Source organism: Zalophus californianus, chromosome 11 (assembly GCF_009762305.2).
Source record: "Zalophus californianus isolate mZalCal1 chromosome 11, mZalCal1.pri.v2, whole genome shotgun sequence".
NCBI lineage: Eukaryota > Metazoa > Chordata > Mammalia > Carnivora > Otariidae > Zalophus > Zalophus californianus.
The window spans coordinates 59,489,795-59,516,772 of NC_045605.1; the positions used below are offsets into that span (position 1 = coordinate 59,489,795).

The 26,978-nt window shown below is 55.9% G+C and overlaps 2 protein-coding genes across 11 annotated transcripts in view; one reads left to right on the forward strand and one right to left on the reverse strand.

Moving 5' to 3' along the window:
- NUMA1 (nuclear mitotic apparatus protein 1) overlaps positions 1-23,838 on the forward strand; it is a 67,321-nt gene extending 43,483 nt beyond the window's left edge. For 8 of the 9 annotated variants that reach the window (XM_027580859.2, XM_027580860.2, XM_027580858.2 and 5 more), the window contains 22 exons: positions 1,679-1,758; positions 2,882-2,964; positions 3,419-3,499; positions 4,833-4,920; positions 6,356-6,476; positions 6,977-7,134; positions 7,429-7,546; positions 7,652-7,769; positions 8,126-8,266; positions 10,072-10,194; positions 10,346-13,744; positions 15,679-15,747; positions 17,623-17,733; positions 17,830-18,048; positions 18,168-18,325; positions 19,483-19,729; positions 20,574-20,802; positions 21,416-21,552; positions 21,835-22,011; positions 22,238-22,354; positions 22,459-22,671; positions 23,016-23,838. In XM_027580859.2, the coding sequence (XP_027436660.1) occupies positions 1,679-1,758; positions 2,882-2,964; positions 3,419-3,499; positions 4,833-4,920; positions 6,356-6,476; positions 6,977-7,134; positions 7,429-7,546; positions 7,652-7,769; positions 8,126-8,266; positions 10,072-10,194; positions 10,346-13,744; positions 15,679-15,747; positions 17,623-17,733; positions 17,830-18,048; positions 18,168-18,325; positions 19,483-19,729; positions 20,574-20,802; positions 21,416-21,552; positions 21,835-22,011; positions 22,238-22,354; positions 22,459-22,671; positions 23,016-23,027 (6,199 nt within the window). In that variant the 3' untranslated portion in view covers positions 23,028-23,838. The remainder of the gene's footprint in view (positions 1-1,678; positions 1,759-2,881; positions 2,965-3,418; positions 3,500-4,832; positions 4,921-6,355; positions 6,477-6,976; positions 7,135-7,428; positions 7,547-7,651; positions 7,770-8,125; positions 8,267-10,071; positions 10,195-10,345; positions 13,745-15,678; positions 15,748-17,622; positions 17,734-17,829; positions 18,049-18,167; positions 18,326-19,482; positions 19,730-20,573; positions 20,803-21,415; positions 21,553-21,834; positions 22,012-22,237; positions 22,355-22,458; positions 22,672-23,015) is intronic. The other variant, XM_027580863.2, reaches the window with a different exon arrangement.
- A 156-nt stretch (positions 23,839-23,994) lies between these two features.
- On the reverse strand, positions 23,995-26,594 carry LOC113915123 (interleukin 18 binding protein). Of its 2 annotated transcripts, none has more exons than XM_027580910.2 (6): positions 26,454-26,594; positions 26,044-26,134; positions 25,509-25,700; positions 24,716-24,836; positions 24,480-24,624; positions 23,995-24,272 (listed from the first exon to the last, which is right to left on the reverse strand). In XM_027580910.2, the coding sequence occupies exons 2-6, from the start codon at positions 26,063-26,065 to the stop codon at positions 24,189-24,191; spliced, it is 564 nt and encodes a 187-aa protein (XP_027436711.1). In that variant the 5' UTR covers positions 26,066-26,134; positions 26,454-26,594; the 3' UTR covers positions 23,995-24,188. The 2 variants fall into 2 exon arrangements, with proteins under 2 accessions (XP_027436711.1, XP_027436710.1); XM_027580909.2 differs by having other exon boundaries at positions 23,998-24,272; positions 24,480-24,627; positions 26,454-26,496.
- Positions 26,595-26,978: the final 384 nt, after the last annotated feature.

Consider the following 26,978-nt stretch of genomic DNA (forward strand, 5'->3'; position numbering starts at 1 on the left):
CAAGCAGGGGGAGTGGGAGAGGGAGAAGCAGGCTTCCCGCGGAGCAGGGAGCCCAATGCGGGGCTCGATCCCAGGACCCTGGGTTCATGACCTGAGCCGAAGGCAAACGCTTAACGACTGAGCCACCCAGGCGCCCCTTGAACTCAGTTTTAAAGGACTGGTTGGATGGCTCCAGGTCAGCATTTTTAAAGCGTGTTCCGTGCAACTTATCCCAGGGGCTTAGTAAGGAAAAAAGAGGTTTTGTGGTCAGATAGGTTTGGGAAATAATGCATGTTATATTCTCTTCTTTAGAAAATGTTCAGTTTGGTTTAACCCAGCATTTCCCAAACATTTAACGCAAGAACCCTTTCTATTTTTATCTAATGGAATACACTTAAGGAAATTGCTGCTCTGTGCTGAGTCAAGGCGTCACAGTGTTCCAGATTGTGGGTGGGTAGGGAAGGTGGCTCTCTTAGGCGTCTGGGAGGAGATGAGCATCTCCTGAAGGCTCTGTAGGAGTCCCTAATCACAAGCCAGCTATCCGGAAAATAGGGGATTCACTTGGAAGAAACCTTTGTAATCCCATGAGAGAGGGAGGGAGGTACATTCATGGTCTTGGCTTGGATGCTGCTGATGCTTTTCAGGATATCTGGCAGTGCAAGTTCTCTGGTTCTAGGGCCTGCCCTGCCCTTCAGAAGGTTGGCTGGAACCTGTAGATTCAGTAGAACCTGGAGACTGAGGAACAAGAGGCCCCTTTAATCAGTATCTCCAGCTGTAGTAGCCCAAGAAGAAAAGTCCGCTTTCTGACTGGAAGTGGAGCTATTCACCCCTGAAATTGAAACTGCAGTTAGTCTGAGCACCCCAGGCCAGGGGCCTGGGCTGTGTGAGAGCTCCCCCTGCTGCCTCCCTGCCCTCCTTGCTCTCTCAGCCTGTGGCTTGCCCTGCAGTTAAACAGACTAGCACAGCGACAGCCCCTGATCAGAGCTGTCCCCGGGCGCCTGGGCGGCTCAGTTGGTTAAGTGTCCAACTCTTGATTTTGGCTCAGGTCATGGTCTCAGGGTCGTCTGTGCTCAGCAGGGAGTCCGCTTGAGATTCTCTCTCTCTCTCTCTCTGCGCCTCCCCCAACCCCGCCGCTTGTTCCTGCTCTCTCTCTCTAATACATAAATAAAATCTTAAAAACAAAAAATGTTGTCCCTTGGCTTTAGCCATCTCACCCTTCAGTCTGTTGTACTTTGCCCTGGCACTTCAGAGTCTTGGGAATTTCCTCCTGTTCTTTCAATCTTGGGCCTGTTTTTCCCTTTACATTGTCTGTCTTACTCTAGCCACGTTTCCCCGGCTTCCTGATGTTTTCCAGTGGAGCCATTCCAGACTGTTGAACCTAGCTTCCCCTTTTCCGTGCTGCCATCCTCCCCTCTCGGCCCCTTCCCACGGAGCTTTTTCATGTTACGGTCAGGGTGGCAGAGTGCCATCTTTTTCAGAAGGACCGCACACCTCCAGTTCCCACTTCTCATCTACCACACAGTTCCTTCTGACCAAGTAGTGTTTTGGTGTCTTCTCCCCTGCCTCCAGCGTCTGGTCTGCTTCTCTCCCAGATGCAGTGCAGATCAGGCCTGAAGGAATGGGAAGGTGGAATGTAATGGAGTAGCAAGGAAGGAAGGACTGCTAACTACTCTGGTTCTGATATTTGTTCTTTTTCTAGCCATGGCACTGACGAGGGGCAGCAAATCCTGCAGCAGCCGGTGCCAGAGAGACTGGAATTTGTGTGCAGTTTTTTGCAAAGTAAGCACCTTTCTTTATCTAGCTAAGAAAGAGCTGCTTCCTCAACTTGTGGGACTTTGGAAGTCCAGGGGACCCAGCTCAGTGTCTGGAGGAGCAAAGGCTCAAGACCGCTGACTCTGTACCACAGGGATGAGTACAGCTGTTTTCCTGGGTCTGGTGATGCTGATGTCGGTCAGGGAAGAAGAGTGTCCCTTCAGTCCCACAGTCCGTCTCTGAGATCCAGGTAGAGCCAGAGGGTCAGTTTTGGGGACTCATGATGAGTCCCCAAACCCACTCTTGTCCCCCACCCACTGCAGGGAGTTGGAGGAGAGGGATGGATCCATGTTACCCTCTTTCCCTTGCGAGAGAAACATTTCCCCTGGATAACTTCGAATTAATTGCCTAGGCAATAGATGTGGAGCAGAGGCAGATTTAGGTTGAGGTCTTGGTCCTTCTCATAGCCTGTGTGACCTTTCTGGCCATAGGTTCCTTGTCTGCAAAATGAAGAGAATGATAATTTCTCCTAAGGCTGATAGGTAGTAGGAAGAGATGAAAAGCTAGCACAGTGCTTGTCAGTCCCCTCCCTTGTGCAGTCATGGACCACGGAGTCCTCATCTGTGACATGGGAGCTGTCTGCCATCTCCCCCTCAAGAGAATTATGGGAAAGGTGATAATAGATTTAGATAAAGCAGAGGTTGATAATTGGCATTCCAGCATAAGAACCAGGTGTCCCTAGTCCTCCTAGTTTGGCTCAGCTTCAGGCTTCCTCTGTGACCTTACTTGGAATAAGACTCTAGAGTAACCTGGAATCTCTGGGCTGCTTCTCTGTAGTGCTGAGCCAGAGTTGATGAGTTGGGTGGGTGAGTGCAAGCAAGGTCATGCCCCAGAGCTGCTCTGAATTCCTAGCCTGCCTTTTTTTTTTTTTTTTTTTTGAACTTTCCCTGTAGTCCTTGGACTGACCTAGGATAGAACTAACTTCAGATGGAAATGTGTATGTTGGGGGAGAGAGGACATAGGATTAAGGAGCCCTGCATCTCCTGGACCCACCAGAGACAGTGATTTTTTTCTACTCTGAGGTATTCTGATGATCTCAGGGATGGTGTCCAGGAAGTTCACCCTGTTTTCTACATTGTCGTCATTACAGAAAACCGAAAACATCCCTCTTCTCCGGAATGCCTGGTGTCCGTGCAGAAAGTGATAGAAGGGTCAGAGCTGGAATTGGCCAAGGTATGAATGGAATACCAGATGTGGGGGTTAGAGGGTGGCACCAGAGGGACCTGCTGGGCCTTCTCTTAACCCAGGGGAAGTGGTGGGTGCTTACTACTGTGGGCCTCGAAGACCTGGCAGGAATTAGGCCTCACCCAGCTGTCATAGTCTTTTTAGCTCAGTCTCCTTCATTCCCTCTCCTGTTTCTGGATGCTGGCCAGTAGAGGGTAGCTTAAGCTTCATAGTTAGGTTCCATGAGTTCAGGAATTCAGGTGTGCACCAGGCTTTTTGCACAATCAGGTGTCCTCAATCAGGTGTTTCTGGGTGCAGTTAAGGGCAGGGACCTAGGGCGGAATTCTAGGAGCTTCGGCAGAGCCTCCAGAATAGCTCAGAGTCCCCAGAACAGCCCAGAGAGGGGAGCACTGAGAAGAGAGGCAGCCCCGCTCAGTGACTATATCTCTTCTTTGGCTTCTAGATGACCATGTTGCTCTTATACCACTCCACCATGAGCTCCAAAAGTCCCAGGGACTGGGAACAATTTGAATATAAGATTCAGGTAAGTTCTGTGCCTCCTCCGCTCTGATTGGTGGGCCTAGTCTTTGCTTCACCTCACTCCGTTGCTTTTCTTTAAACAGCATATAGCGTTGTTTTAAAAAATTATGTTGTAGTAATTCCCTAGCCATTCATTATAGAAAGTCCAGAAAATACTGAAAAGTGCAAAAGGAGGAAATAACAGTTTCCAGCAATCTCATCCCCAGAGAGAACTGTTAACTTTTAAAGGCTATACTTCCAAGTACTTTTTTACGTACGTATATTTAACTGTAGTCATAACTGTCCTGGGATGGGATAATATGCAGAAATTGTTCTCTCCTCATGTATGTGTTCCCATGTGAGTGTGTATATTTGTTACACAAGCTGTCACTCCATTTGTCTGCTCCTTTCCTCTAGTGGGAAGGCTTAGTGAGAGAGAATGTCTTTGCCCACCACACCAGCCCAGCCCAAAGCGGTTACCTTCTCTCCCCTCCTCTGCCTGGTCTGCCTGAGTTGGCACCTCCACTTGACTTTAGCGGGAATTGGCATGGTTTCCAGGACCTACCTGTCATGTGGGTCCACATGTTGGCCTTGCTTCCTGCCTGAGCAGCTGTCCTTCATTTCCCAGAGCAGGAGGAGCTGGGATGCCACAGGGGGTGATGTAGGTGACTGCGGGGGCAGTGTCCAGAGAGCTGTGGCCTTTTGCATAGTGGTAACAATGTTGAATCATCCCATTTTAAACTCACTTAGTTCCTGGCTCCTCTCTGAGGTTGGGACTGTAGTGGCATGGGAGGAATGGGTGGCTCCTCTTTCAACCTTTTCTCTGCTCCAGGCTGGTCATAGACCTGGTAGAAATAGAAATTCACAAGGATAAGAAACTATGGCAGGGTTGGCCAGAAAAATTAGATCAACTCTGTGACTTTGGAATTCAGACAGTGAAGGGCAGATTTTACAGCTGAGCTGGTGGATAAGCTTTGAATGAGCCCTGGAGGGTTCTCGGTTCTCACTTAGACAAAGAACAACAGTGAGGGTCATTTGGAAGAGGGCAACATAGTTATATATAAAAGCCTTCTGACTGCACTACTTTCTTTGCCCATTTTCTTCTCTGTGGTCAGGAGTGAAGTCAGATAGGAACTCTGTCTGAACCCAGGTGCATCTTTAGAGGAACTGAGGAGGCGAGGGCAAGCAGGGTCAACATGTCTCTGCTAGAATGTTCTCACCTGGAATGTGGGGCTTTAGGCTTTGAGAGGAAGACTGAGCTCCAGCAGGCTCCTGGGGCTGCCACTGCCAGTGTGGTGCCCTCCATCTCTTCAGGTCTGACACTTCAGTGATGCTCCTTTTCTCTCTCTGTGGCCCAGGCTGAGTTAGCAGTCATTCTCAAATTTGTGCTGGACCATGAGGATGGGCTAAACTTAAATGAGGACCTAGAGAACTTCTTACAGAAAGGTAAGTAAGACTTACTCCTGAGGATTCCCTCTGGTCTGAGCTGGGAACTGCTAGGATCCTGAATTATTAAGAAATACAATGGGGGTTTGTTTCAGTCCCAAAACCAGGCACAGGGTCTGCGCTCAGGAAAAGTGTGTGTAATGGAATAAATAGGTTGATTTCTGGGCCATGTTGCCATCATCCCAATTCCTTTGGAGCTCTTCCTTGTTGCCTGGCAGCGCCTGAGCAGGACAAGATAAGTGATCGTGTCTGCTGGTAGGTTGTCCTTGATCACTCCACACATACTTTTTTTTTTTTAAGATTTTATTTATTTATTTGACAGAGAGATAGAGAGCACAAGTAGGCAGAGCAGCAGGAAGAGGGAGAAGCAGGCTCCCCGCGGAGCAGGGAGCCCGATGCGGGACTCAATCCCAGGACCCTTGGATCAAGATCTGAGCTGAAGGCAGACGCTTAACCGGCTGAGCCACCCAGGCACCCTGTTTTTTATTTTTTAAGCAATTGCTCCTGTAGGCTTAGAAGCTGGGAGTGGCACCTAAAAGAAAGGCTTTTCCCCACATGAAGCTCATGTTCTAGGTGGGAAGGCAGATACGTAAATCAGTAAGTAGGATAAAGAATAAGTGCTAGAACAGAGAGGTACATCATCTACCAAATGTGTTGCTGGAAGTACAGGAGAAAGACTGAGAGCTCTGCATGTCTTCTGAAGAAGAGGCTATCCAGTGAGGATAGGTTAAGTATGTGGCTCTAGGCAGGTTCTCTTCCAGCCACTGAATTTGATGTTCCTCATATTCAAGTTTCTCTTCAGCCCTTCAAATGGGGATGTTGGAAATGTGAGTCTAGAGTGTAGGCGAGGGCTCTGGCCAGGTTATGGGTTCGCAAGTCAGTGTGTGGATGGCCACTGTGGGCAGAGCAGGGAGGCCCCATCAGAACTCTGGGAGCTAAGGGGGGGGTAGGAGGGAGGGCACATAGGGAGACCAAGAATGGGTGTTTAGGGGTAGGATAGCTATGTGAACGTGGTCGTGGGAACCAGGGGAGGCAGAGGTTTTGAGAAAGAGGTTGTGTTGGCAGTGCAAGATTTCAGAATGGAGGAGTTCAGGAAGGAGGCCAGTGGCTCTGACCTGAGAAGTTGTTGGGCTAAGAGGAGATCGTGCTCAGGGCAGCTCCCAAGCTGCCTCTGCAGTGTTGAATGCAGGGAAAAGCATGAGCACTTGATGACCTGTGGAAACAGAAGCCACTTGCTTGACTCGGCTTAGTGCCACTGACCTCTGGATGACCCAGACACTGTGATTCAGGTTCTGCCCAGTGGCCTCCCTCTGTAGGTTACATGTAAGTGTCTGTGGATTCACTTCCACTAAGGCGAGTTCTCAAATTGGGTAAAGATGCAAATCTGTTCACATTCTTACTAACCTTTATATGGTGGTTTGCTTCTTTCCCCTAGCTCCTGTCCCTTCTACCTGTTCCAGCACCATCTCTGAAGAGCTGTCCCCACCCAGCCACCAGGCCAGGAGGGAGGTTCGCTTCCTAGAGCTACAGAAGGTCGCCTCTTCCAGTGGGAACAAGTATGTGCTGTGCCTCCTCTCCTGGGACGGGACCTCAACATCAGGTCCTCAGACCCCTTCATTCTAGAGGCTAACACTATTCACCAGCAGACAGTGCTTGGAGCACCTGGTAGATGTTCTCACTTGCCCCAGTACTAATTAGGGGAATCGGTTGGGATCCATTTTTGGCAGAAGGCCTTCCTCAGAGGCTGTTCCCTGTTTATGGAATTCCTTTCTCCCATGGAGACTGCTAAAGTCCCTTCTCTCAGTGCAGCTCTGCAGAGGCAAGATGATTTTTTTTTTTTTTTTTTTTTTTGACAAAGAAGTTAAGGCTTGGAGGAGGGGGAAGAACTGTTTGCTCACGGTTGTGTCATGAGGCGGGAGATGGCACCGTGAACAGAGCCTCCCAGCCGGTGCTCATAACCCTAGAGCCGTGCTCACCCGTCCCCGCCCGGTGCTCTTCCCTTCAGTCCTCACGCTTCAGGCTCTGACCGTGGCATCTGGGCCATCTCCTTCTTCAGCTTTCTCTCAGGTTCTCCAGCCTCCCCCATGGGCGACATCCTGCAGACCCCACAATTCCAGATGAGACGGCTGAAGAAGCAGCTTGCAGATGAGAGAAATAATAGGGATGAACTGGAGCTGGAGCTGGCTGAGAACCGCAGGCTCCTCACTGAGAAGGGTAGGTACCTAGTACGCTGGCAGATAATGTGCGAATGAGCAGCATTTGGGATTTTCATCCCAGGAAGTGCTGGGCTTGTGTGAGGAACGGCCCCCCTATTCCATTATTGTCCGTTCTGCTGGCCTAGGAGCTTATTTTGCTCAGCCTTGGGCCAGTCAGGCTGACCTCCTGGAAGCTGGTTCTGCCCTTGCCATATCCTCCTTTTCCTTAGAATGGATGCCTCCCCCACCTCCTCTCTTCCCGTCGTTCTGTGCTGACTCTCCCTTCCCTCCCCTCTCCCCTCCCCGGGGGCAGATGCACAGATAGCTGTGATGCAGCAGCGCATTGACCGCCTGGCTCTGTTGAACGAGAAGCAGGCGGCCAGCCCGCTGGAGCCCAGGGAGCTTGAGGAGCTCCGTGGCAAGAACGAGAGGTAGGATTCTCCCTGCTCTCTTCCCAGCTCCCCACCCCGCCCTGCACCCGTGGGGTTGCGGGGAAAGGTGCTACTGTCTTTTCTGACCACTTTCCTCCCTCACAGCCTCACTGTGCGTCTCCATGAAACTCTGAAGCAGTGCCAGGACCTGAAGACGGAGAAGAGCCAGATGGATCGCAAAATTAACCAGCTTTCTGAGGAGAATGGGGACCTTTCCTTTAAGGTGAGTGTTGGGGGGAGGGGTCTGTTCCCACCTGGAGGCCCGCTGGGGCTGAGTTGGTCTGGAGGATTCTCCAAGACAGGGTTGAGAAGAATGTCCCGGCACCTGTCCTGTGCTTCAGTCTTTCCAGAGACCTGCATACTTTGGCCCTTTCCTTGTCCCATAATTGGCTGCTGCCCGGATGGGGTTGTGGCCCTGAATTTTGAGTCTTGAGTTAAAGATGTGACTAGTTGTAATTGGTTTGGGGCGGGTCAGACGGATAGTCAGACACCTGCAGCCCCTGGAGTTGGGGAAACACACAGCAGTGGTGGTACTGGCTTTGATCTTGGGTGACGGGGACTCGCACTTGTCTGTCTCAGCTCCGGGAGTTTGCCAGTCACCTGCAGCAGCTACAGGGTGCCCTCAACGACCTGACAGAAGAGCATAGCAAGGCCACTCGGGAGTGGGTGGAGAAACAGACCCATCTCGAGAAGGAGCTCAGCACGACTGTGCAGGACAAGGTAACCCCTCTGCTTTGGGGAGCCAGGGCCACGGTCTTGACTACCTGTTCCAACAGCTGAGTTCCATTTACCACTCTATTCTTTGGGGCCTTTGGGAAGTAAGCTGACTCCTCTTCAAGGTTTAATAGTGTGCTGTAATGGAAAGATTGTGGGCTTAAGTCCAGTACACCTTTGAATCCTGTCTTTGCTGTTTACAAGGTGTGGGATCTTGGACAAGTTACTTGACCTCTTTTCTCTCTAAGCATGCTTTCTGTAAAGCAGGAAAAATAATGAGTAGCTGCCTCATCACCCATTGTCAGATACTATATACAAAGTGCTTAACACATTGTGTAGTGCAAAGTAAGCTTTCAGTGAATTCGTTACTATTATTTTTTTTAAGATTTTATTTTTAGGGATACCTAGGTGGTGCAATCAGTTAAGTGTCCAACTCTTGGTTTCAGCTCAGGTCATGATCTTAGGGTGGTGAGATGGAGCCCTGCTTTGGGCTCCTTGCTCAGCACAGAGTCAGAGTTTGCTTGAGATTTTCCCTCCCTTCCCTCTGCCCCTCCAGCTCGTGCTCTCTCTCTCTCTCTTTCTCAAATAAATAAATAAATACATACATACATACGTATATTTTTTTTAAAAGTAATCTCTATACCCAATGTGGGGCTCGAGCTTACAACCCTGAGATCAAGAGTTGCACGCTCCACCCACTGAGCTGGCCGGGTGCCCCCACTATTATTTTTATTGCTATTTTTAAGAACCCAACTCTACCACTTATTAACCCTGTAGCCCTAGGGCAAGGTACTTAACATCTGAGCTTCAGATCTTGCTCTGCAAAAGAAGGCTAGTAATAGCTACCTCCCATATCTGCCCGGTGGATTAGGAACTCAGAGAGGACCCAGCACAGTCCTGGCCTTGGCTTAGTGCACAGTGGGGAGGGGAGAATGGGGCTGGAAGACAGGGGTGGGAGGTGCTATGGCTGCTGCTGTTGATGCCCAGGCAGGCTGGGGAGATTATATATGTATGTATGTGTGCCTGTGTGCGTGTATTATGTGTTTATATATATTTATATATATTTTTTAAGAAAGGATTTTTTTTTTTAGAGATTTTATTTATTTATTTGACAGAGACATGGCGAGAGAGGGAACACAAGCAGGGGGAGTAGGAGAGGGAGAAGCAGGCTTCCTGCCGAGCAGGGAGCTCGATGCGGGGCTTGATCCCAGGACCCTGGGATCATGACCCGAGCCGAAGGCAGACGCCCAACCATCTGAGCCACCCAGGCGCCCCAAGATTTTTTTTAAAATTTTTTTAAAGATTTATTTATTTTAGAGAGAGCATGAGCAAGCAGGGGGAGAGGGGGAGAGGGAGAGAGAGAATCTCAGAGTTCAGGGAGCCTGATGTGGGGCTTAATCTCACGACCCTGAGATCATGATCTGAGCCGAAATCAAGAGTTGGACCTTAACTGACTGAGCCACCCAGGCATGGCTGGGGATGTTTTTAAGCTGGTGAGTGTTTAGATAATCTGGGAGCCAAGACTTGCCCGAGGAAGGGTATAGAGTAAGGAAATTTTTTTTTAAGTAAGGAAATTTGAAGTAAACTCAGTGGCCTGGAAGAAGAAATTAACAGGTCCCATGACTTAATTCAACCCTGAAATTAGGGCTAGAAAATCAGGTCCATCATGAACCCAGGTGCATGGTTTCTGAGTTTTTCCCAAGGTCAGGGCAAAAGGAGATCTTGATAACAGGGTGCTAGGGCTCCCTATGTTATTGGTAACCTAATGCCTGTTCCACCTCTGTTCACATGAGGCTCTTGTTTACTCTCAGAAATGCCTTGAAGAGAAGAATGAAATCCTTCGGGGAAAACTTTCACAGCTGGAAGAGCATCTGGCCCAGCTGCGGGAAAACCCAGCCCGGGAGAAGGGCGAAGTGTTGGGGGACGTCTTGCAGGTAGGAGCGCACAGGGGCAGCGGTGAGGACCCGTGTCCTGGGCTGGTGTGGACCTGTGTTTGGTACGTCAGGTTCCTTTTCCTTAGTTCTCACAGGCGCTGTGGTGATCGAGGAGTCATGCTGATCCTCATTTGTCTCTTTATTTCACCAGCTGGAAACCCTGAAGCAAGAGGCAGCCTCTCTTGCTGCAGACAACACCCAGCTCCAAGCCAGGGTGGAGGCGCTGGAGGCTGAGCAGGGCCAGCGGGAAGCCACGCTGCTTGCCGAGCGGGGCCACTTCGAAGAAGAAAAGCAGCAGCTGGCTGGCCTGATTGCCGAGCTGCAGGGCTCCCTGTCCAACCTCAGCCAGGCAAAGGAAGAGCTGGAGCAGGCCTCTCAGGCTCAGGGGGCCCGGCTGTCTGCCCAAGTGGCCACACTGACTTCTGAGCTCACCACCCTCAATGCCGCTCTCCAGCAGCAGGATCAAGAACTGGCCGGCCTGAAGCAGCAGGCCAAAACGGAGCAGGCCCAGCTCGTGCAGACCCTCCAGCAGCAAGAACAGGCCTCGCAGGGCCTTCGCCAGCAGGTGGAGCAGCTGAGCAGCAGCCTGAAGCAAAAAGAGCAGCAGCTGGAGGAAGCTGCTCAGGGGCAGGAGGCCGCCAGGCGAGACCATGCCCAGCGACTGGCCACTGCCGCCGAGGAGCGGCAGGCTTCTTTAAAGGAGAGGGATTTGGCCCTCCAGCAGCTGGAAGCATTGGAGAAGGAGAAGACTGCCAAGCTAGAGGTCCTGCAACAGCAACTTCAGGCCGCTAATGAAGCCCGGGATAGTGCCCAGGCCTCGGTGACTCAGGCCCAGCGGGAGAAGGCAGAGCTGAGCCAAAAGGTGGAGGAACTCCATGCCTGTGTTGAGGCAGCCCGCCTGGAGCAGTGTGAGGCCCAGGCCCAGGTGGAAGAGCTAAAGGCCCAGCTGAGGTCTGAGCAGCAAAAAGCAACCGAGAGAGAAAGGGTGGCCCAGGAGAAGGGCCAGTTCCAGGAGCAGGTCCGGGCTCTTGAGGAGTCCTTGAAGATCACCCAGGGCAGCCTGGAGGAGGAGAAGCGCAGGGCCTCGGATGCCCTGGAAGAGCAGCAGCGTCACATCTCCAAGCTGGAGGCGGAGACCCGGTGTCTGGTGGAACAGCATAAGCAGGAACGGAAGGAGCTAGAAGAAGAGAGGGCTGGGCGCAAGGGGCTGGAGGCCCGATTAAGGCAGCTGGGCGAGGCCCATCAAGCCGAGATGGCAGCCCTGCGGCGGGAGCTGGCAGAGGCCGTAGCCTCCCAGCGTGAGGCGGAGGGGGAGTGTGAACAGCTTGCCAAGGAAGTGGCCACCTGGCGGGAGCGGTACGAGGAGAGCCAGCAAGAGGAGGCCCAGTACGGTGCCGTGTTCCAGGAGCAGCTGATGACCCTGAAGGAGGAATGCGAGAAGGCCCGCCAGGAACTACAGGAGGCCAAGGAGAAGGTGGCGGGGATCGAGGCCCACAGCGAGCTCCAGATCAGCCGGCAGCAGAGTGAAGTCGCTCAGCTTCATGCCAGCCTGGCCAGAGCGCTCCAGCAGGTGCAGGAGAAGGAGGTCAGGGCCCAGAGGCTTGCGGACGACCTCTCCGCTCTGCAGGAGAAGATGGCTGCCACTGGCAAGGAGGTGGCCCGCCTGGAGGCCTTGGTGCGCAAGGCAGGAGAGCGGCAGGAAACGGCCTCCCGGGAGCTGCGCAAGGAGCTGCCGAGGGCCGGAGCCAGAGAGGCCGAGTGGCCGGAAGAGCAGCAGGGACGCCAGTTCTGCAGCACGCAGGCAGCGCTGCAGGCCATGGAGCGGGAGGCCGAGCAGATGGGCAGTGAACTGGAGAGGCTGCGGGCTGCGCTGATCGAGAGCCAGGGCCAGCAGCAGGAGGAACGCGGGCAGCAGGAGAGGGAGGTGGCACGCCTGACCCAGGAGCGGGGCCGGGCCCAAGCTGATCTTGCCCTGGAGAAGGCCGCCAAGGCAGAGCTGGAGATGCGGCTGCAGAATGCCCTCAATGAGCAGCGTGTGGAGTTTGCGACCCTGCAGGAAGCCCTGGCCCACGCCCTGATGGAAAAGGAAGGGAAGGACCAGGAGCTGGCCAAGCTTCGTGGGCAGGAGGCAGCGCAGAGAACAGAGCTGGGGGAGCTTCAGCAAACTGTGCAGCGCCTGAAGGAACAGCTGGCCAAGAAGGAGGAGGAGCGCCAGCAGTCTCTAGGGCCGGCCAGTGGAGAAGACCCTTCTGGGTCAGGGGCACAGTCGGAGTCTGCTGGGAGGAGCGAGCGGAAAGGCCCTGAGCTCGAGGCTCTGCGGGCAGAGGTGAGCAAGCTGGAGCGGCAGTGCCGGGAGCACCAGGAGAGGGCCTCTGGCCTGGAGCGCAGCCTGCAGTGTGAGCGCGCCTCCCGCGCCGAGCAGGCCAGTGCTCTGGAGGCTTTGCAGGGCCGGTTAGAGGAGAAGGCCCAGGAGCTGGGGCGCAGTCAGGACACCTTAGCCACAGCCCAAAGGGAGCTGGCCGCCCTCCGCGCCAAGGCCCAAGACCATGGCAAGGCTGAGGACGAGTGGAAGACCCAGGTGGCCCGGGGCCAGCAGGAGGCTGAGAGGAAAAACAGCCTCATCAGCAGCTTGGAGGAGGAGGTGTCCATCCTGAACCGCCAGGTCCTGGAGAAAGAGGGGGAGAGCAAGGAGTTGAAGCGGCTGGTCGTAGCTGAGTCGGAGAAGAGCCAGAAGCTGGAGGAGAGGCTGCGCCTGCTGCAGGCAGAGACCGCCAGCAACAGCGCCAGGGCTGCCGAACGCAGCTCCGCTCTGCGGGAGGAGGTGCACACCCTCCGGGAGGAGGCGGACAAACAGCGGGTGGCTTCGGAGAGCCTCCGGCAGGAGCTGGCCTCGCAGGCAGAGCGAGCGGAGGAGCTGGGCCAAGAATTGAAGACATGGCAGGAGAAGTTCTTCCAGAAGGAGCAGGCCCTCTCCGCCCTGCAGCTGGAGCACGCCAGCACACAGGCCCTTGTGAGCGAGCTCCTGCCCGCTAAGCACCTGTGCCAGCAGCTGCAGGCCGAGCAGGCGGCTGCCGAGAAACGCCATCACGAGGAGCTGGAGCAGAGCAAGCAGGCGGCCGGCGGGCTGCGGGCCGAGCTGGTGCGGGCCCAGCGGGAGCTCGGGGAGCTGGTGCCCCTGCGGCAGAAGGTGGCAGAGCAAGAGCGGGCGGCGCAGCAGCTGCGGGCTGAGAAGGCCAGCTACGTGGAGCAGCTGAGCATGCTGAAGAAGGCCCACGGCCTGCTGGCGGAGGAGAACCGGGGGCTGGGCGAGCGGGCCAGCCTTGGCCGGCAGTTTCTGGAAGTGGAGCTGGACCAGGCCAGGGAGAAGTATGGCCAAGAGCTGGCAGCCGTGCGTGCTGACGCCGAGACCCGCCTGGCTGAGCTGCAGCGGGAAGCACAGAACACTGCCCGGGAGCTGGAGGTGATGACTGCCAAGTACGAGGGTGCCAAGGTCAAGGTCCTGGAGGAGAGGCAGCGGTTCCAGGACGAGAGGCAGAAACTCACTGCCCAGGTGAGATGCCCAGCTCAGCCTTGCCCCCCGAGATTCCCTCCTGTCGTGTTGCCCCTCACTCGCAGGGTGGCTGGTAGCGTTCAAGTATGTTGCCCCCTACGGTCCTAAAGAAAATACCAGTAGTTTCTTCCTCCCTGAAGTCTCTGTCCCTGGAGAGTCAAGTTGTGAAGGCTATCAGCCCATTCTAGAAGCACTCGGTGCTAGGCAGGTGTGCCGGCGGTAGAGACCCTAGGAGCTACCGGGGACAAGAGTGAGCCGAATTGGCATTTTTTTTTTTTTTTTTAAACGACTAGAAGTCTCCTTCCTTGGAGGGAAGTGTCAGAGCCTCAGTGAGATCGGCCTGGCTGCAGGCCTGGTGCCTCTTGGGCCCCCATCTCACTCTGTCTCCGTTGCCCCTCCCCCGCGCACAGGTGGAGCAGCTAGAGGTATTTCAGAGAGAGCAGACTAAGCAGGTAAAGCCTGGGGTCCCCGATAAATGCTGGCTGCTTAAGCGGTGACCTGTCTCAGTGCATGATCCCGGCCGCAGCTCGCCTCCGCCCGCTCCCGTTGTGAACTGTTTGTAAAGGGGGCAGGGTCAAGCCATGGAGTCCAGGCCCGGGCTGCCCAGGACTGCAGTGTGCTGGGCCCTCTCTCGGGCTTCATCCCACCCAGCCCAGGTCGGCGCCCCCCTCCTTCCGTCCCTTCTCTCATCTGCCTGTCAGCGATGAGGGGTAGGGTAGGCTTCATCTTTCCCATGTCCGAACTGGTGACCGGCATTCCTTAGGATTACCAAATCTCCAAGCTCTGTTCCGAGCCTGAGTGCCAAACTAAGGAGCAGCAAAGCGACTGTGGGCCTCGTTTAACGCGGCCCCCTTCTTTCTCGCCGAAGCCCTAAAGGTGATACGAAAGCAGCCCTCTCAGGTCAGGGAGGGTTGTGAGCGTGGGACGCCTGCCCGTCACCCTCTGGGCCTTTAACCCCGAGCATGAGCTAGAGCAGTCTGGGAGCAGGAAGGCCAAGCCTGGCGGGAGACAGGAGGTGGCTGGGCCTGGCTGCCACGCCCTCACAAGGGTCTCCCTGTGCTGCCCTCGATGTCGAGGCTGTCGGGCTGGTATTTAGCGGGAGCGCCCTTTCTCCACCACACCTCCTACTCAGTCACCTCGGGCCTGCTGAGGAATCGGGCCCTCTCCTCCTTCCGTTGCCGCCTCCAGGGAGCCTGAGATGATGGGGACAGTCACACCGAATAGCAAACAGCAATGGCCTCTTGCCTCTCATCTCTGCAGTTCCTGCTTGAGCTCCTGCAACGCCTGGAGGAGCCAGCAGTGCTCGTGGCTGTTAGGCTCCCTCTCGACTCCTCCCTCCCTCTGCTCTTCTTCTCTGTGGGAGTGGGGTGGCCTTGGGGTAGAAGGGCTGCCCCTGCTGTTTTCTGGCAATCTGCTTCCCAGTGATAACCCCAGCGGCCACATTGCTGGCACCAGCCCTAACAGCCTGTGGAGATTGAGAAGAGGTCTGAGCATCTGTGGGCCTTGGCAGTTTGGGGGAGGAGTGTTGGGTATTCATTATTGTCTGCTAGAATTACAGACTCGGTCCCCTGTGCCCGTCCCCAACCCAGGAAGGCTGGGGCTGGGAAGAGTGGCAGTAGGGTGGTAGTGGGGTGTCAGCTCCCCAGATTTCAGTTCTGCTGAATCTGGAGGCTGCAGGGCTCTGGCAGGCCTGTCTCTGCAGGCTGGGGACAAAGGTGAGCATGGGTCATCTGGCAGCCCCTGCCTGTTGGGTCGCCTCACTCAGGTCCTGCCAACCAGCCTAAGTGGAGGCTGTTCCCTAATTGGAGGCCAGAGAAAGGACCAGAGTTTCTTCTAGGAACACTGGGGATTTATCTGGGGGAAAGCTCCTAATCTCTCTGGACATCCAGGGGAAGGCCTCCTGAGTCTTCTCTTCTTTTCTTCCCCTGCTCCAGGTGGAAGAACTGAGTAAGAAGTTAGCTGACCATGACCAAGCCAGCAAGGTGCAACAACAGAAGCTGAAGGTAGGATACAGTGGGGGGTGGGTCATCCTCCCTCAGCCCCAGAGCAAGGCTGGGGGAGGGAAGGTGCTCTGTAAGCCCTTGGGCTGTGGTGGGCGTCGGGGCAGAGGGCCTGACAGCCATATACCTCCTGTGGCTCCAGGAGCCCTTGTGTGCCTTCTTGGAGCTCTCGAGGGAAGACGAGAATGACTCCCATTCCTCAGGCCTTCATTTTCCACTACGGTAGCTCCTAGTCCTGTGTGGTTTGATTAATTAAAAATTCCGCTCCTCAGTCACACTAGTTTCATTTCCCTTGCTTAGTAGCTACGTATGGCTAGGGCTATCATACTGGACAGGGCACATAGAGAACATGTCCATCACTAGCAAGTTCTTTGGATAGCACTGCTCTAGACAGCCTAGCCTCGAGGAATGTCCTCAACATTTAATATGACAGTGCAACTTAATATACTTTTTAAAGATTTTATTTATTTGACAGAGCGTGAGAGAACACAAGCAGGGGGGAGGGGCAGAGGGAGAGGGAGAAGCAGACTTCCCGCTGAGCAGGGAGCCCGATGCAGGGCTCCATCCCAGGACCCTGGGATCATGACCTGAGCCGAAGGCAGACGCTTAACCGACTGAGCCACCCAGGCATCCCAGCAACTTAATATTCTTATATTTCAGCTCCCTTCCGTGTCATAATTGTGTGATAAACATGTTTATCAGGGCACCTGGGTATCACAGGCAGTTAAGTGTCCGACTCTTGGTCTGGGTTCAGGTCGTGATCTCAGGGTCATGAGATCGAGCCCCATGTCGGGCTCTGCACTCAGCGTGGAGTCTGCTTGAGAGTCACTCTCCCTCTCCCTCTGCCCCTCCCGCTCGTTCTCTCTCTCTCAAATACATAAATCTTACAAACAAACTGGGGCTCCTGGGTGGTTCAGTCAGTTAAGCACCTGCCTTTGGCTCAGGTCATGATCCCGGAGTCCTGGGATCGAGCCCCGCATCGGGCTCCCTGCTCAGTGGGGAGCCTACTTCTCCCTCTCCTCCTCACTTGTGCTCTCTCTCGCTTTCTCTCTCTGTCTCTCATATAAATAAATAAAATCTTAAAAACAACCCCAGGTGCTTATTTTCCATTTGGGGGCCTTTCTGGGGCTAGGAGATGTAGGAGAGGTAAGGCCAGCTAGTCCAGTGTCTACTACGAGCTAAGCATTCAGTGGCGCATTGCACAGAGGGTCCAAGAACTGGATATGGGCCCTGCTCCCAAGGAGTCTGTGGTCTGGACAGAAGGCAGTGCAGCATCGTAAATGAGCCCGCACAGGCTTTGGAGTCAGGTGGACCAGGCTTCAAATCTTAACTGTGCTACGATCCTGGTCAGTATGTTTACATTTCTGAGCACACATCTCTGAAATGGGGATGAAGTTACTTCCCACAGTGGTTTTGAGGAGAAAGAGAGTTCACGAGCCCTCAGAGAGCTCATGTGCCAAGTGCCTAGCTCCGTGCTCTGTACCCAAGTGTTCCTGAGGCTCGGTCCCTGTTGGGGAGTAGGGAGTCTCCTTGGGGAGGGAAGCACAGAACACTGCCCGGGAGCTGGAGGTGATGACTGCCAAGTACGAGGGTGCCAAGCTTGTGCTTGGTCGCAAAGAAAGCAAAGATAGGGCTGTCAGAACTCTGCCAGAAATGGCATTAGCTGTACAGGGAAAGCTCCTGCAGAATGTGGACCTTGAGGGGTGTGTGGTGTGTCCAAATTAGGTAGGAGTTGGGGGCAGGATTTTTTATGCATGTCCTGAGAGAGAATACAGCAGTCTGAGAACACCCACAGAGCCCAGGATCCTAGGGCAAGTCAGGGATTTGGGTGGAGCAGACATACCAGCCACCCCGATCAGTGTTTGTCATGCCTTCCAGGCCCAGGGAGGGGAGAGCCAGCAAGAGGCCCAACGCCTCCAGGCCCAGCTGAATGAGCTGCAGGCCCAGCTGAACCAGAAGGAGCAGGCAGCTGAGCACTACAAGCTACAGGTGAGGCGCCCCCAGCACCCCACTGCCCACGCTTTCCCCCCTCCCTAGTCCCTGCCCCCCCCACCACCACCCCACGCATCCTGTCTGCCCACGTAGATGGAAAAAGCCAAGACCCACTATGATGCCAAGAAACAGCAGAACCAAGAGCTACAGGAACAGCTCCGGGGCCTGGAGCAGCTGCAGAAGGAAAACAAAGAGCTGCGGGCTGAAGCTGAGCGGCTGGGCCGGGAGCTGCAGCAGGCTGGGCTGAAGACCAAGGAGGCTGAGCAGACCTGCCGCCACCTCACCGCCCAGGTGCGCAGCCTGGAGGCACAGGTAAGTGTCCGCTTGGACTGACTCCCTCACCCCTGTCACGTTGGACCCCTGTGCCCCCCTCTCCCAGGCTGCCCCTGCCTGAGGCTTGTCTTCACTCTCCCTGGCCCTCTCCTTCGCAGGTTGCCCACGCTGACCAGCAGCTTCGAGATCTGGGCAAGTTCCAGGTGGCAACTGATGCCCTAAAGAGCCGGGAGCCCCAGGCTAAGCCTCAGCTGGACTTGAGTATTGACAGCCTGGATTTGAGCTGTGAGGAGGGGACTCCCCTCACTATCACCAGGTGAGGCACGCTGCTGCCCTTTTGTCACTGAGTGCCTACCGTTTGTCAGGCTGTGTCCTGGCCGCTGGGCCTAGTGAGATAAAGATGTGGTCCCTTTGCCCTTCGGGAGCTTATTCATAGAGAAGAGTAAGGAAACTAGTCCCAGGTGGTAGGCGCATGTTTGTATAGGGCATGATGGGAGTTAAAGGAAATGAGTGGTCAGAAGGGGCTTCCTGGAGGCTGTCACTTCTGCTCGGAGTCTGCAAAGGAGCTGAAGGTGTGTATGCCCGGTGAACAGAGGGGAGCAGAGGGTAGGGGCTGAGAGCCTGGCTGGGCTGGCAAGTGAGGTGAGGAGTGCTGGCTGGGATCCCCATTGAAGTTTAGACTTGATCCTAGAGGCAGAGGTACCTCGAAAGAGTCTGAAATGAAGGAGTATGTGGTCCAGTTTGCATCTTAGAAAGCTTACTCTCATAGCCAGCGAAGAAGCTGAGAGAAACGTGTCAATACTGTTACAAAAACACCCGCAAAATATTAATGCGTTTATTTACCCCTCATAGTCCTCTTGAGGTAGGTTCCATGATTATCTCCTTCAACAGATGAGACTGGGGCATAGAGGGGCAGTCATTTGTCCAAGGTCCCACAGTGGCAGAGGCAGGCTCGCACCCCGGGCAGCCTGGCTTGAGTCCCTGCTTGTCACCAGGCTGGCGCCTCCCCTCAGGTGCCACCAGGTCTAGGTGAGAGGAGAAGGCGGACCGGGCCAAGGGGATGTGAGCGGATTAGGGTGTTGGTTAGGCGAGCTGTTGGGTAGGACTGTGCCCATGTTCATGGCTGGGGCGGCCCAGCTGGAGGCTGCTCCCGTTCCATGAAGTAGGAGATCCAGGAGGAATAGACGGATGGACCTAGTTTGGACATACTCACCATGGAGCTGGGTGTCCAGGTGGGGATGTCTGGAACAGTGGAGTCCGGGAGTTGCCAGTGTTAAGGAGCTAGAGAACCCTGGGAGTAGAGGGGCTCACCAGGAATGGAGAGTGGAGCGAAGGGAGGGCCCAAGGTGAGGGCTTTCCTGGGTACCTCTCAAAAATCAGAGCGAGAATGGGGCTTGACCTGGTCTGCTTGTAGTAAATGTAGGGATTGGTCACTTTGGAGCAAAGGGATGAACCAAAATGCCTTTTCTACAGCAAGCTGCCTCGAACTCAGCCAGATGGCACCAGCATCCCTGGAGAGCCAGCCTCACCCATCTCCCAGCGCCTGCCCCCCAAGGTAGAATCCCTGGAGTCTCTCTACTTCACCCCAATCCCTGCTCGGGGACAGGCCCCACTGGAAAGCAGCCTGGACTCCCTGGGGGACGTCTTCCTGGACTCAGGCAGGAAGACACGCTCTGCTCGTCGACGCACCACGCAAATCATCAACATCACCATGACCAAGGTCAGGCTGCCAGGAGTGGGGCTCCAGGCCAGTCATGCTCACTTGCTCGTTAAGGGCATCTTTCCCATCAGGTCCTCGCAATAGCCTCCCGAGGGTCCCTATCTTACAGATGGGAAAACTGAGATCCCCAGAAACACAGGGACTTGCAAGGCCTCTTTTGTAGGGAAGGGGCAAGGCTGGAATTGGATGCCTGCTGGCTCTAAGGCTGCTCTCTTTCCATGGGTAGCACTGACCCTGTGCAGGCTGCAGGGAGAGACTATGGAGAAGTAACGGCCCAGCCCTGGGCCTCCAGCACACCTTCTGGGTGGCTTAAATGTGTTGCAGCCACCCAGAGGGCTGCCCGCTAGGCTGGGGACTCTGGCTGGCCCTTGTTTCCGTATCCTGAGGAGGTTGGGGAGTGGGGAGGTACCTTTGATGCAGCAGGTACCTCTTTCGTGTGGGTTGTCCTCTGCTGCCAAGAAGCTGGAGAACTGAAAGGTGGGCAGGGCCATGGCAAGCTCGGGGTGAGGGACAGTGAAGGCTGTGGGATGAGCCTGACTAGCCCAGGAGACAAGCATTCCAGCCCTGGCTCTGCCACTTGCTAGCTGTGACCTGGAGGCTGATCACTATTTTTTACACCTGGATTCTAAAATGGTCTAATACACACTCTGCCTTTCCTCCTTCAAAGTATTGTCAATAAGCAAGGGAGAATGCAGGATTCTTAGCAACAAGGCCCATTTCTTGCGGATGTGCAGCTAAGGATCCCTGCAAAGCGGTATGGGAACACAGGCATTTTAGGAAGAGGAACAGAAGGCTGCTTTATACTGTCAGGGGCTCACCCCACCAGATTCATTCTCTCTTCCAGAAGCTAGACGTGGAAGAGCCGGACAGCGCCAATTCATCCTTCTACAGCACACAGTCAGCCCCTGCCTCCCAGGCCGGCCCACGAGCCACCTCTTCTACCCAGTCTCTAGCCCGCCTGGGCTCTCCTGACGATGGCAACTCGGCTCTGCTCAGCCTGCCTGGCTACCGGCCCACCACTCGCAGCTCTGCTCGCCGCTCCCAGGCTGGGGTATCCAGTGGGGTCCCTCCAGGTGAGGGGACCATAGGGGCTTGAAACACAACAAAAATGAGACAAGGAGCAGATCCTGGCATAGGAAAGGGACACACTTTGACAATCCCAAGGCTGGTTACCTTCCAGCACCTTGCCTGCCCCTCAGGCTGCTGCTCATCTCAGCCAGGGTGAACGGGAAATGTTCGTGCAAGGAGCCTGGGATTCCCAGCCTGATAGTGATGCTCAGCTCAGGTCCTCTGTTCACCCTGTCTCAAGGGGGTAAGGGGTGCCGGAAGAGCCCTGCTGGGCCAGTGTTCTATTCTTAGATTCTTCTTGAAGGCTCGTGGCCTCCAGGACCCCCTAGGTATCAATTCCTGGTCCTCAGTTCCTCTAAGGTGTCACAGTCTCTCCAGAGGATCTCTTTTGACCTCAGGGGGGAGAGCAGTGAGCCAGCCCCCAGGGTGGAAATGGTCTGCGAGCCCCACCCCTGGATCTGCCAGGACTCTCAGGCCCTAAGCCTGAAGTCCACGGGACAGGAGTGGTGGACACAACAGCTGGCAAGAGGCCCGGGACCAGGGGGTGGCCCGCTGCCACTACCCTCACCCTTCCTGGCCTTCCAGCCCCCCCTGCTCCTGTCTCCCTGCCCTCCACAGGAAGGAACAGCTTCTACGTGGGCACTTGCCAAGATGAGCCTGAGCAGCTGGACGACTGGAACCGCATTGCGGAGCTGCAGCAGCGCAACCGGGTGTGCCCCCCCCACTTGAAGACCTGCTACCCCCTGGAGTCCAGGGTGAGCTTGGGCCCCAGGTCTCTGGCCTGCTGCGGAGGGTGACCTTCTGCGTCCATGCACTAGCTGGCAGAGAAGGGGTTGGGGTGAAGTCACCACAGGCGGGCCTGAGTGCGAGGAGGAGGTCTGCCCCAGCCTCCTGCGGCCATCCTGCAGGGCAAAAAGGAAGACACTGGCAAGGGAGGCCTTCGGCCCCAGGAAGGCCTGAGCGGCCCTCCGCGCCAGGACCATGAGGAGTTGCTGGGTGGGCCTGCCCCCCTGACCACTCCCTTCCGCTCCATACAGCCTTCCCTGAGCCTGGCTACCATCACAGACGAGGAGATGAAGACCGGGGACCCCCGGGAGACCCTGCGCCGAGCCAGCATGCAGCCGGCCCAGATAGCCGAGGCCGCGGGCATCACCACCCGGCAGCAGCGCAAACGGGTCTCCTCGGAGCCCCAGCAGGGCCCCGGGACCCCTGAGGTATGCGACCCCGGCTCCTCTTTTGTTCTGTCTAGCAGCCTGCCCAGGTCTAGCCCAGTTCCCCCAGTTGGAAAAGTGGATTGAAGGGGAGCCTTCGCTGTCCGAGGGCCTGATGCGGGGACTGTTAGGAACCGGGGGGGTGGGGGTGGGGCAGTACTGACTTACAAGGTCCACTCAGCTCTGAGACCCATGTCTGGCTTTGGATGCGACCCTCTCTTCCCCATAGTCTAAGAAGGCCACCAGCTGTTTCCCCCGCCCTGTGACTCCCCGGGACCGACATGAAGGGCGCAAACAGAGCACTACGGAGGCCCAGAAGAAAGCCGCCGCTCCGGCTGTTAAACAGGTGAGTCGGGGGGGGGGGGTGTGTGGCTGGAGGGAGCCCTTGGAGGGGCCTTGGTGGCAGGGCCCAAGTACAGCCCCATTTGACAGCCCCTCCCTCTGCGACAGGCTGACCGCCGCCAGTCCATGGCTTTCAGCATCCTCAACACGCCCAAGAAGCTCGGGAACAGCCTACTGCGGAGGGGAGCCTCCAAGAAAGCCCTGTCCAAGGCCTCCCCCACCAGCCGTGGCGGCACCCGCCGCTCTCCGCGGATCGCCACCACAGCAGCCAGCGCCGCCACGGCCGCCGCCCTCGCTGCCACCCCTCGGGCCAAGGGCAAGGTGGAGACACTGACAGGGAAGGGGCTGGTGGACTCTTAGGAAAGTGGGTGAAGGCAGGGCCCGGCTAGGCCACTGGAGGTGGGCTAAGTGTGGGCGCTCCCTGTCTAGGTTACCTGCTTGTGGAGGAGAGGAGACCCGGGGCTGCTTAGGCCTAAGCTGGCATGATAAGCTCAAGGTGGATGTGTCCAGCTCAGCCCCAAAGGAAGGGATCCTAGTCGCGGGGGGGGGGGGGGGGGGGGGGGGGGGGGGGGGGGCGGCGGAAGTCGAAAGAGGCCTCTTTGAGCCAGCTGGTACAGGCAGGCATCCCAAGGCTCCAGCCACGTCAGTGTTTTTCTCTCTTTCAGGCAAAGCACTAAAGGGCCAGGACCAGCGAGAGGCCCCACCTGTGTCCTCAATGCCGACCTCGCCTGGTCCTTTTCCTTCTACTGTCCCTTTCAGTGCCTTCTCTCAGCTCCCAGGCCAACAGTGGCCAGACCCCTAGAGACAGTGATGCCTGCCCACACCCCGGCCTGGTACCTGGATCTTCACCAGAGCCTTCACCAGGTGAACAGATGTGTCCTCAGAGTTGGCCCCGGAGGCCTGGAGAGTCTGGGTCTTCTCCCTACCTTGCCTCCTGTTTTCTTAGAGCAAAGTCACTTCTCCATCATAACCAGACTTGAGGCTGGCTTTGAGTGGCTGGGCCTAAGGGCCAAGTCAGTCCGCCTCTGGATCCAGAAGAGGGACCACTGGAGGAGTAGGCCCTGGTCCCTGCTGCACCCGCAGGGCCCTTTTGCTTTTGAAGTCCAGGACTGGGTATTGACCCTAGGGGGTGCACCCAGAGGTGCTCCCATCCACCCAAGGGCTCAGATGCCCAGAAGATGCTCTTTTCCAGAACAGGTGGGCCCCAAGCCTGGGTGCGGCAGCAGGGGTGGGGGGCAGCCTTCGGCTGCAGCTCCTCCCCCACCTTCCCCAGACTTACACTGGGGTGGGATTTGGAGTGATGGGAAGGTTTTTAAGGGCCAGGGATGGATCTTTTCTAAATGTTATTACTTGTAAATAAAGTCTATTTTTCTCCCTTAAGTGCTGAGCTGTCTTGATCTGTGTGGGAAAAGGGAAACTGAGGCTCTTTAGAGCACATCTTTGTCCCTGCCAAGTTTTCCCAACAAGTACCTGCCTTCTCTCCAATCCTTTCTAGGGCCATAGGATCTTAATTTCTCTTTTGAGGGCCAGTGTCCCCTGGTTTTGTCTTTAGATTCTGAGTGACAGTCCCTCTCGTCCCACACTCCCTCCTAGGATGAGCCAAGGCCTGTAAGCGGAATGATGGTTTAAACGACAGCAGGTGTTGTCATGCCTCCACTGAAAAACCATTTATGCATATGCCCCTGTGGGCCCTGCCAGGTGTGACAAAGATGCAGCTGTGGATCAGAAGCAGCATTTACCCCCATCCCTTCCCTGGGACAGTCCATTAGAGGGAGGCCTGAGATGCAAGAGCATGTAGACCTCAGTGAAGAGGTGACGACTCAACCAGGCTTTGGAGTTCACCTGTCGCGATGACGAGGCAGGGGGGACCTGCTGGAGGGCGGGGCTTCTTGAACAGAAGGCGTGACGGTCTTCAGCCCAGCCTGGGGAAGGGAAGGCAGACAAGGATCAGGCCCAAGGGTGGGGACATCTCTTGTCACCTTCCTGTAGGCCACGCCTCCCCTGCCTGAGTCTTAAGTTCCACTTGGGGGCACCGTGGACAGTAGCTGGAGGCCACTCTGGGCCGAGCCCACCCTTTCCTCCCCATACTGCTCCTCCTGTCCGTGGAAACCTTCCCTCAGGTTTCTCACCCAGAGCTGAGCCGGGATGACGTGACGCTGGGCGGTCTGCTCAGGATCAGCAAAGACACAGGAGAAGTTGGTGTTGCGGAGGGTGGGGCTCAGCTCCTCTAGCACCAGGGCCCTCCGTAGCTGGGTGCGTGCACCCCGGTACTCCCTGCTGAAGCAGAGGACGGAAGGCCATGAGAGAGGACCGCAGGAGAAGGGCCCCCCCGACCTCCTGCTGGCCTCACCACTGTGACCCTCACCTGGTGCTGCCCTCTCTCAGCCGACCTGGGAGGTGCTCGATGAAGGAGCCATTGCCCAGCCAGTAGAGGATGCTGAAGGGGAAGCGGCTGCAGGCGGCACAGGACAAGGTCAGCGTTCCACCTAGGGACGGGTGTGGCTGTTAGCTCTTGTGCAGAGCACACCCTCCCCTCTGCCATGCTGCCCTGCCTCCCAGGCCCCACAGTTCAGGAACCTGGAGTGCTGCTGTGAACACCCACCAGGTGCAGAAGTCTGCTAATGGGGAAGTGTGGTTGTCTACAGGGAGGCCCAGGGCTGAACAAGAGGGATCTGGGGACGGGTCCCTTGGTTCAGGTGAGGACTCCTGAGCCTGTTTCTTCAGGATGACCTTTTCTAATGCTCGGCTCTGGTGACTCTAGGAGCCCTGGCCAAGGAGGCAGCAGCAGCAGACCACTGCTCCTCTGAGGTGGCCGGAGGGCAAGGGGGCTGGGGGGGGGAGGGGCGGGGCGCAGGCTGGGCCTCAGAGCCTATTGCAGTCAAGGCTCTAGGAGTCCTCTGATCATCCTGTCTGAATTCTCTCCATCCCATTGGATAGGGAGCATCTCGGGAGCTGGGCCCTGCACCCACACTTGATGCTGGGTGGGAGGGACCATGCCGAACGCTCTGGGAAGCTGGCCTGGCTGGTGCGGCTACATGGCAGAAGGTGGGGGTAGGGGGCAGCTCAGGAGTCAACCCCACCCTTGGACTCTCTGTGCCCACAACCCACACCCCCTGACCCCTGTGTCCTTTTGGGCACCCATCAGAATTGCTCCTTACTCAGTGGGACTTCCACTTCTGGCCAGGTCACCTCCAATGCTGGGCACCGCTTAGCTGTTGGGAGCCAGGAGGGGCAGGGGTCCTTTGTGATCCCAGCTGAGGCACTGGCAGTGGCCTGAGGCATAGGTGCGGCTCCAGCCAGCTGACAGACCATGTGGGCACACAGAAGCAGGACCCGCAAAGGGCTGCGATCTGAGGGCAGGACAGGAGAGAGGTCAACTGCTGCCTGACTGCCAGGAATGCTCAGCATCCTAGCCTGGATGCAACTCTGGCCCAGAGATTCCTGGGCTCTGCCCAGGGAATCGGGAGGAGCAGAAGGGGGTCCTCAGGCCCCACCCACATCTTGGCCCTTTTTGAAAGGAGCACAGGGAGACGTTGGACTGGAACCAGAACCACAGCATCTGGACAGAGGCTGAAAGCCATAACACAATAGCAGAATGGAGTTCCCCTGGGGCGTAAGGCTCAGAGCCGCCCACACCGCTCCCTTCTGTCCTCAGACCCCATCCTGCCCGCCCATGCCAGCCTCAAGTCCCACCTGGTGTCCAGTTCTGTCTCATGGTCTTGATGGGATGTGTCAGGAGCTGGCGTGCCTGGTTCTATTTATCTGTAACAACTTCCTCTCTGGGCTGGTGGGGGAGGAGAACATGAATAAACTACTTCTCAATTTCTCAGTGGCTGGATCCCAGCCATTCCTATAGGCCTGTCCTTCCTGGGGGCTCCACAGCCCTCCCTTGGTCTGAACTCTGAATGGGCTGCCAGGCACTCCAGGCATCCCGCAGAGGTTGGGGCTCTTTCAGCACTTGGCAACAAAGCTGCAGACCGTCTAGTGACAGTCTTCACCACCCTAGCTCTTAGTACCATTAACATTATGCTGATTATGAGTCCACCCTAACCCCTTCATTATAGGGATGGAGAAACGGACCCACAGAGGGGCCAGGAACTTACCCCGTCACAAAGAGGAGCAAAGCCCTCTTCGCTGGAGCTGGTTCTGGGAAGGGCAGGATTAGTGAAGTCCTTCTGGGAAAGCACTGTCCCTCTCCCCTCTATTTCACTTTCGCTTTTTTGTAGCCAGGGAATCAGCAAGCACTGAGTTACTGACAGAGGTTACACAAGCATGACACCAGCCTGTACTCGGCACCTCTTCTGAAGCCAAAATCCGCGCTGGCTTGGAATCTTCCTGCTAACTCCCAGGTTTCCCCATGGTATCAGACTGGGTCGTTAATGCCCCCTCAGCTTCACCCTCCCAGGGGCCCAGATGGGATGAACTCAGGAAAGAGTCTCTCACAGGTGGATTCTTCCGTCCCAGCCAAGAGTCAGGACTTCGGCGTCCACCTTTGCTCTTCAGAACCAGCCCTCGTGTCCATGTGAGCAGGGCTCATGTTTCTTCTTTCACATTCACACCTCTATTCAAGGGCTCGAGTCAACTCTCCTGGGCACTGGGGACCCCAAGTTCGATCACTTTGCCCATTT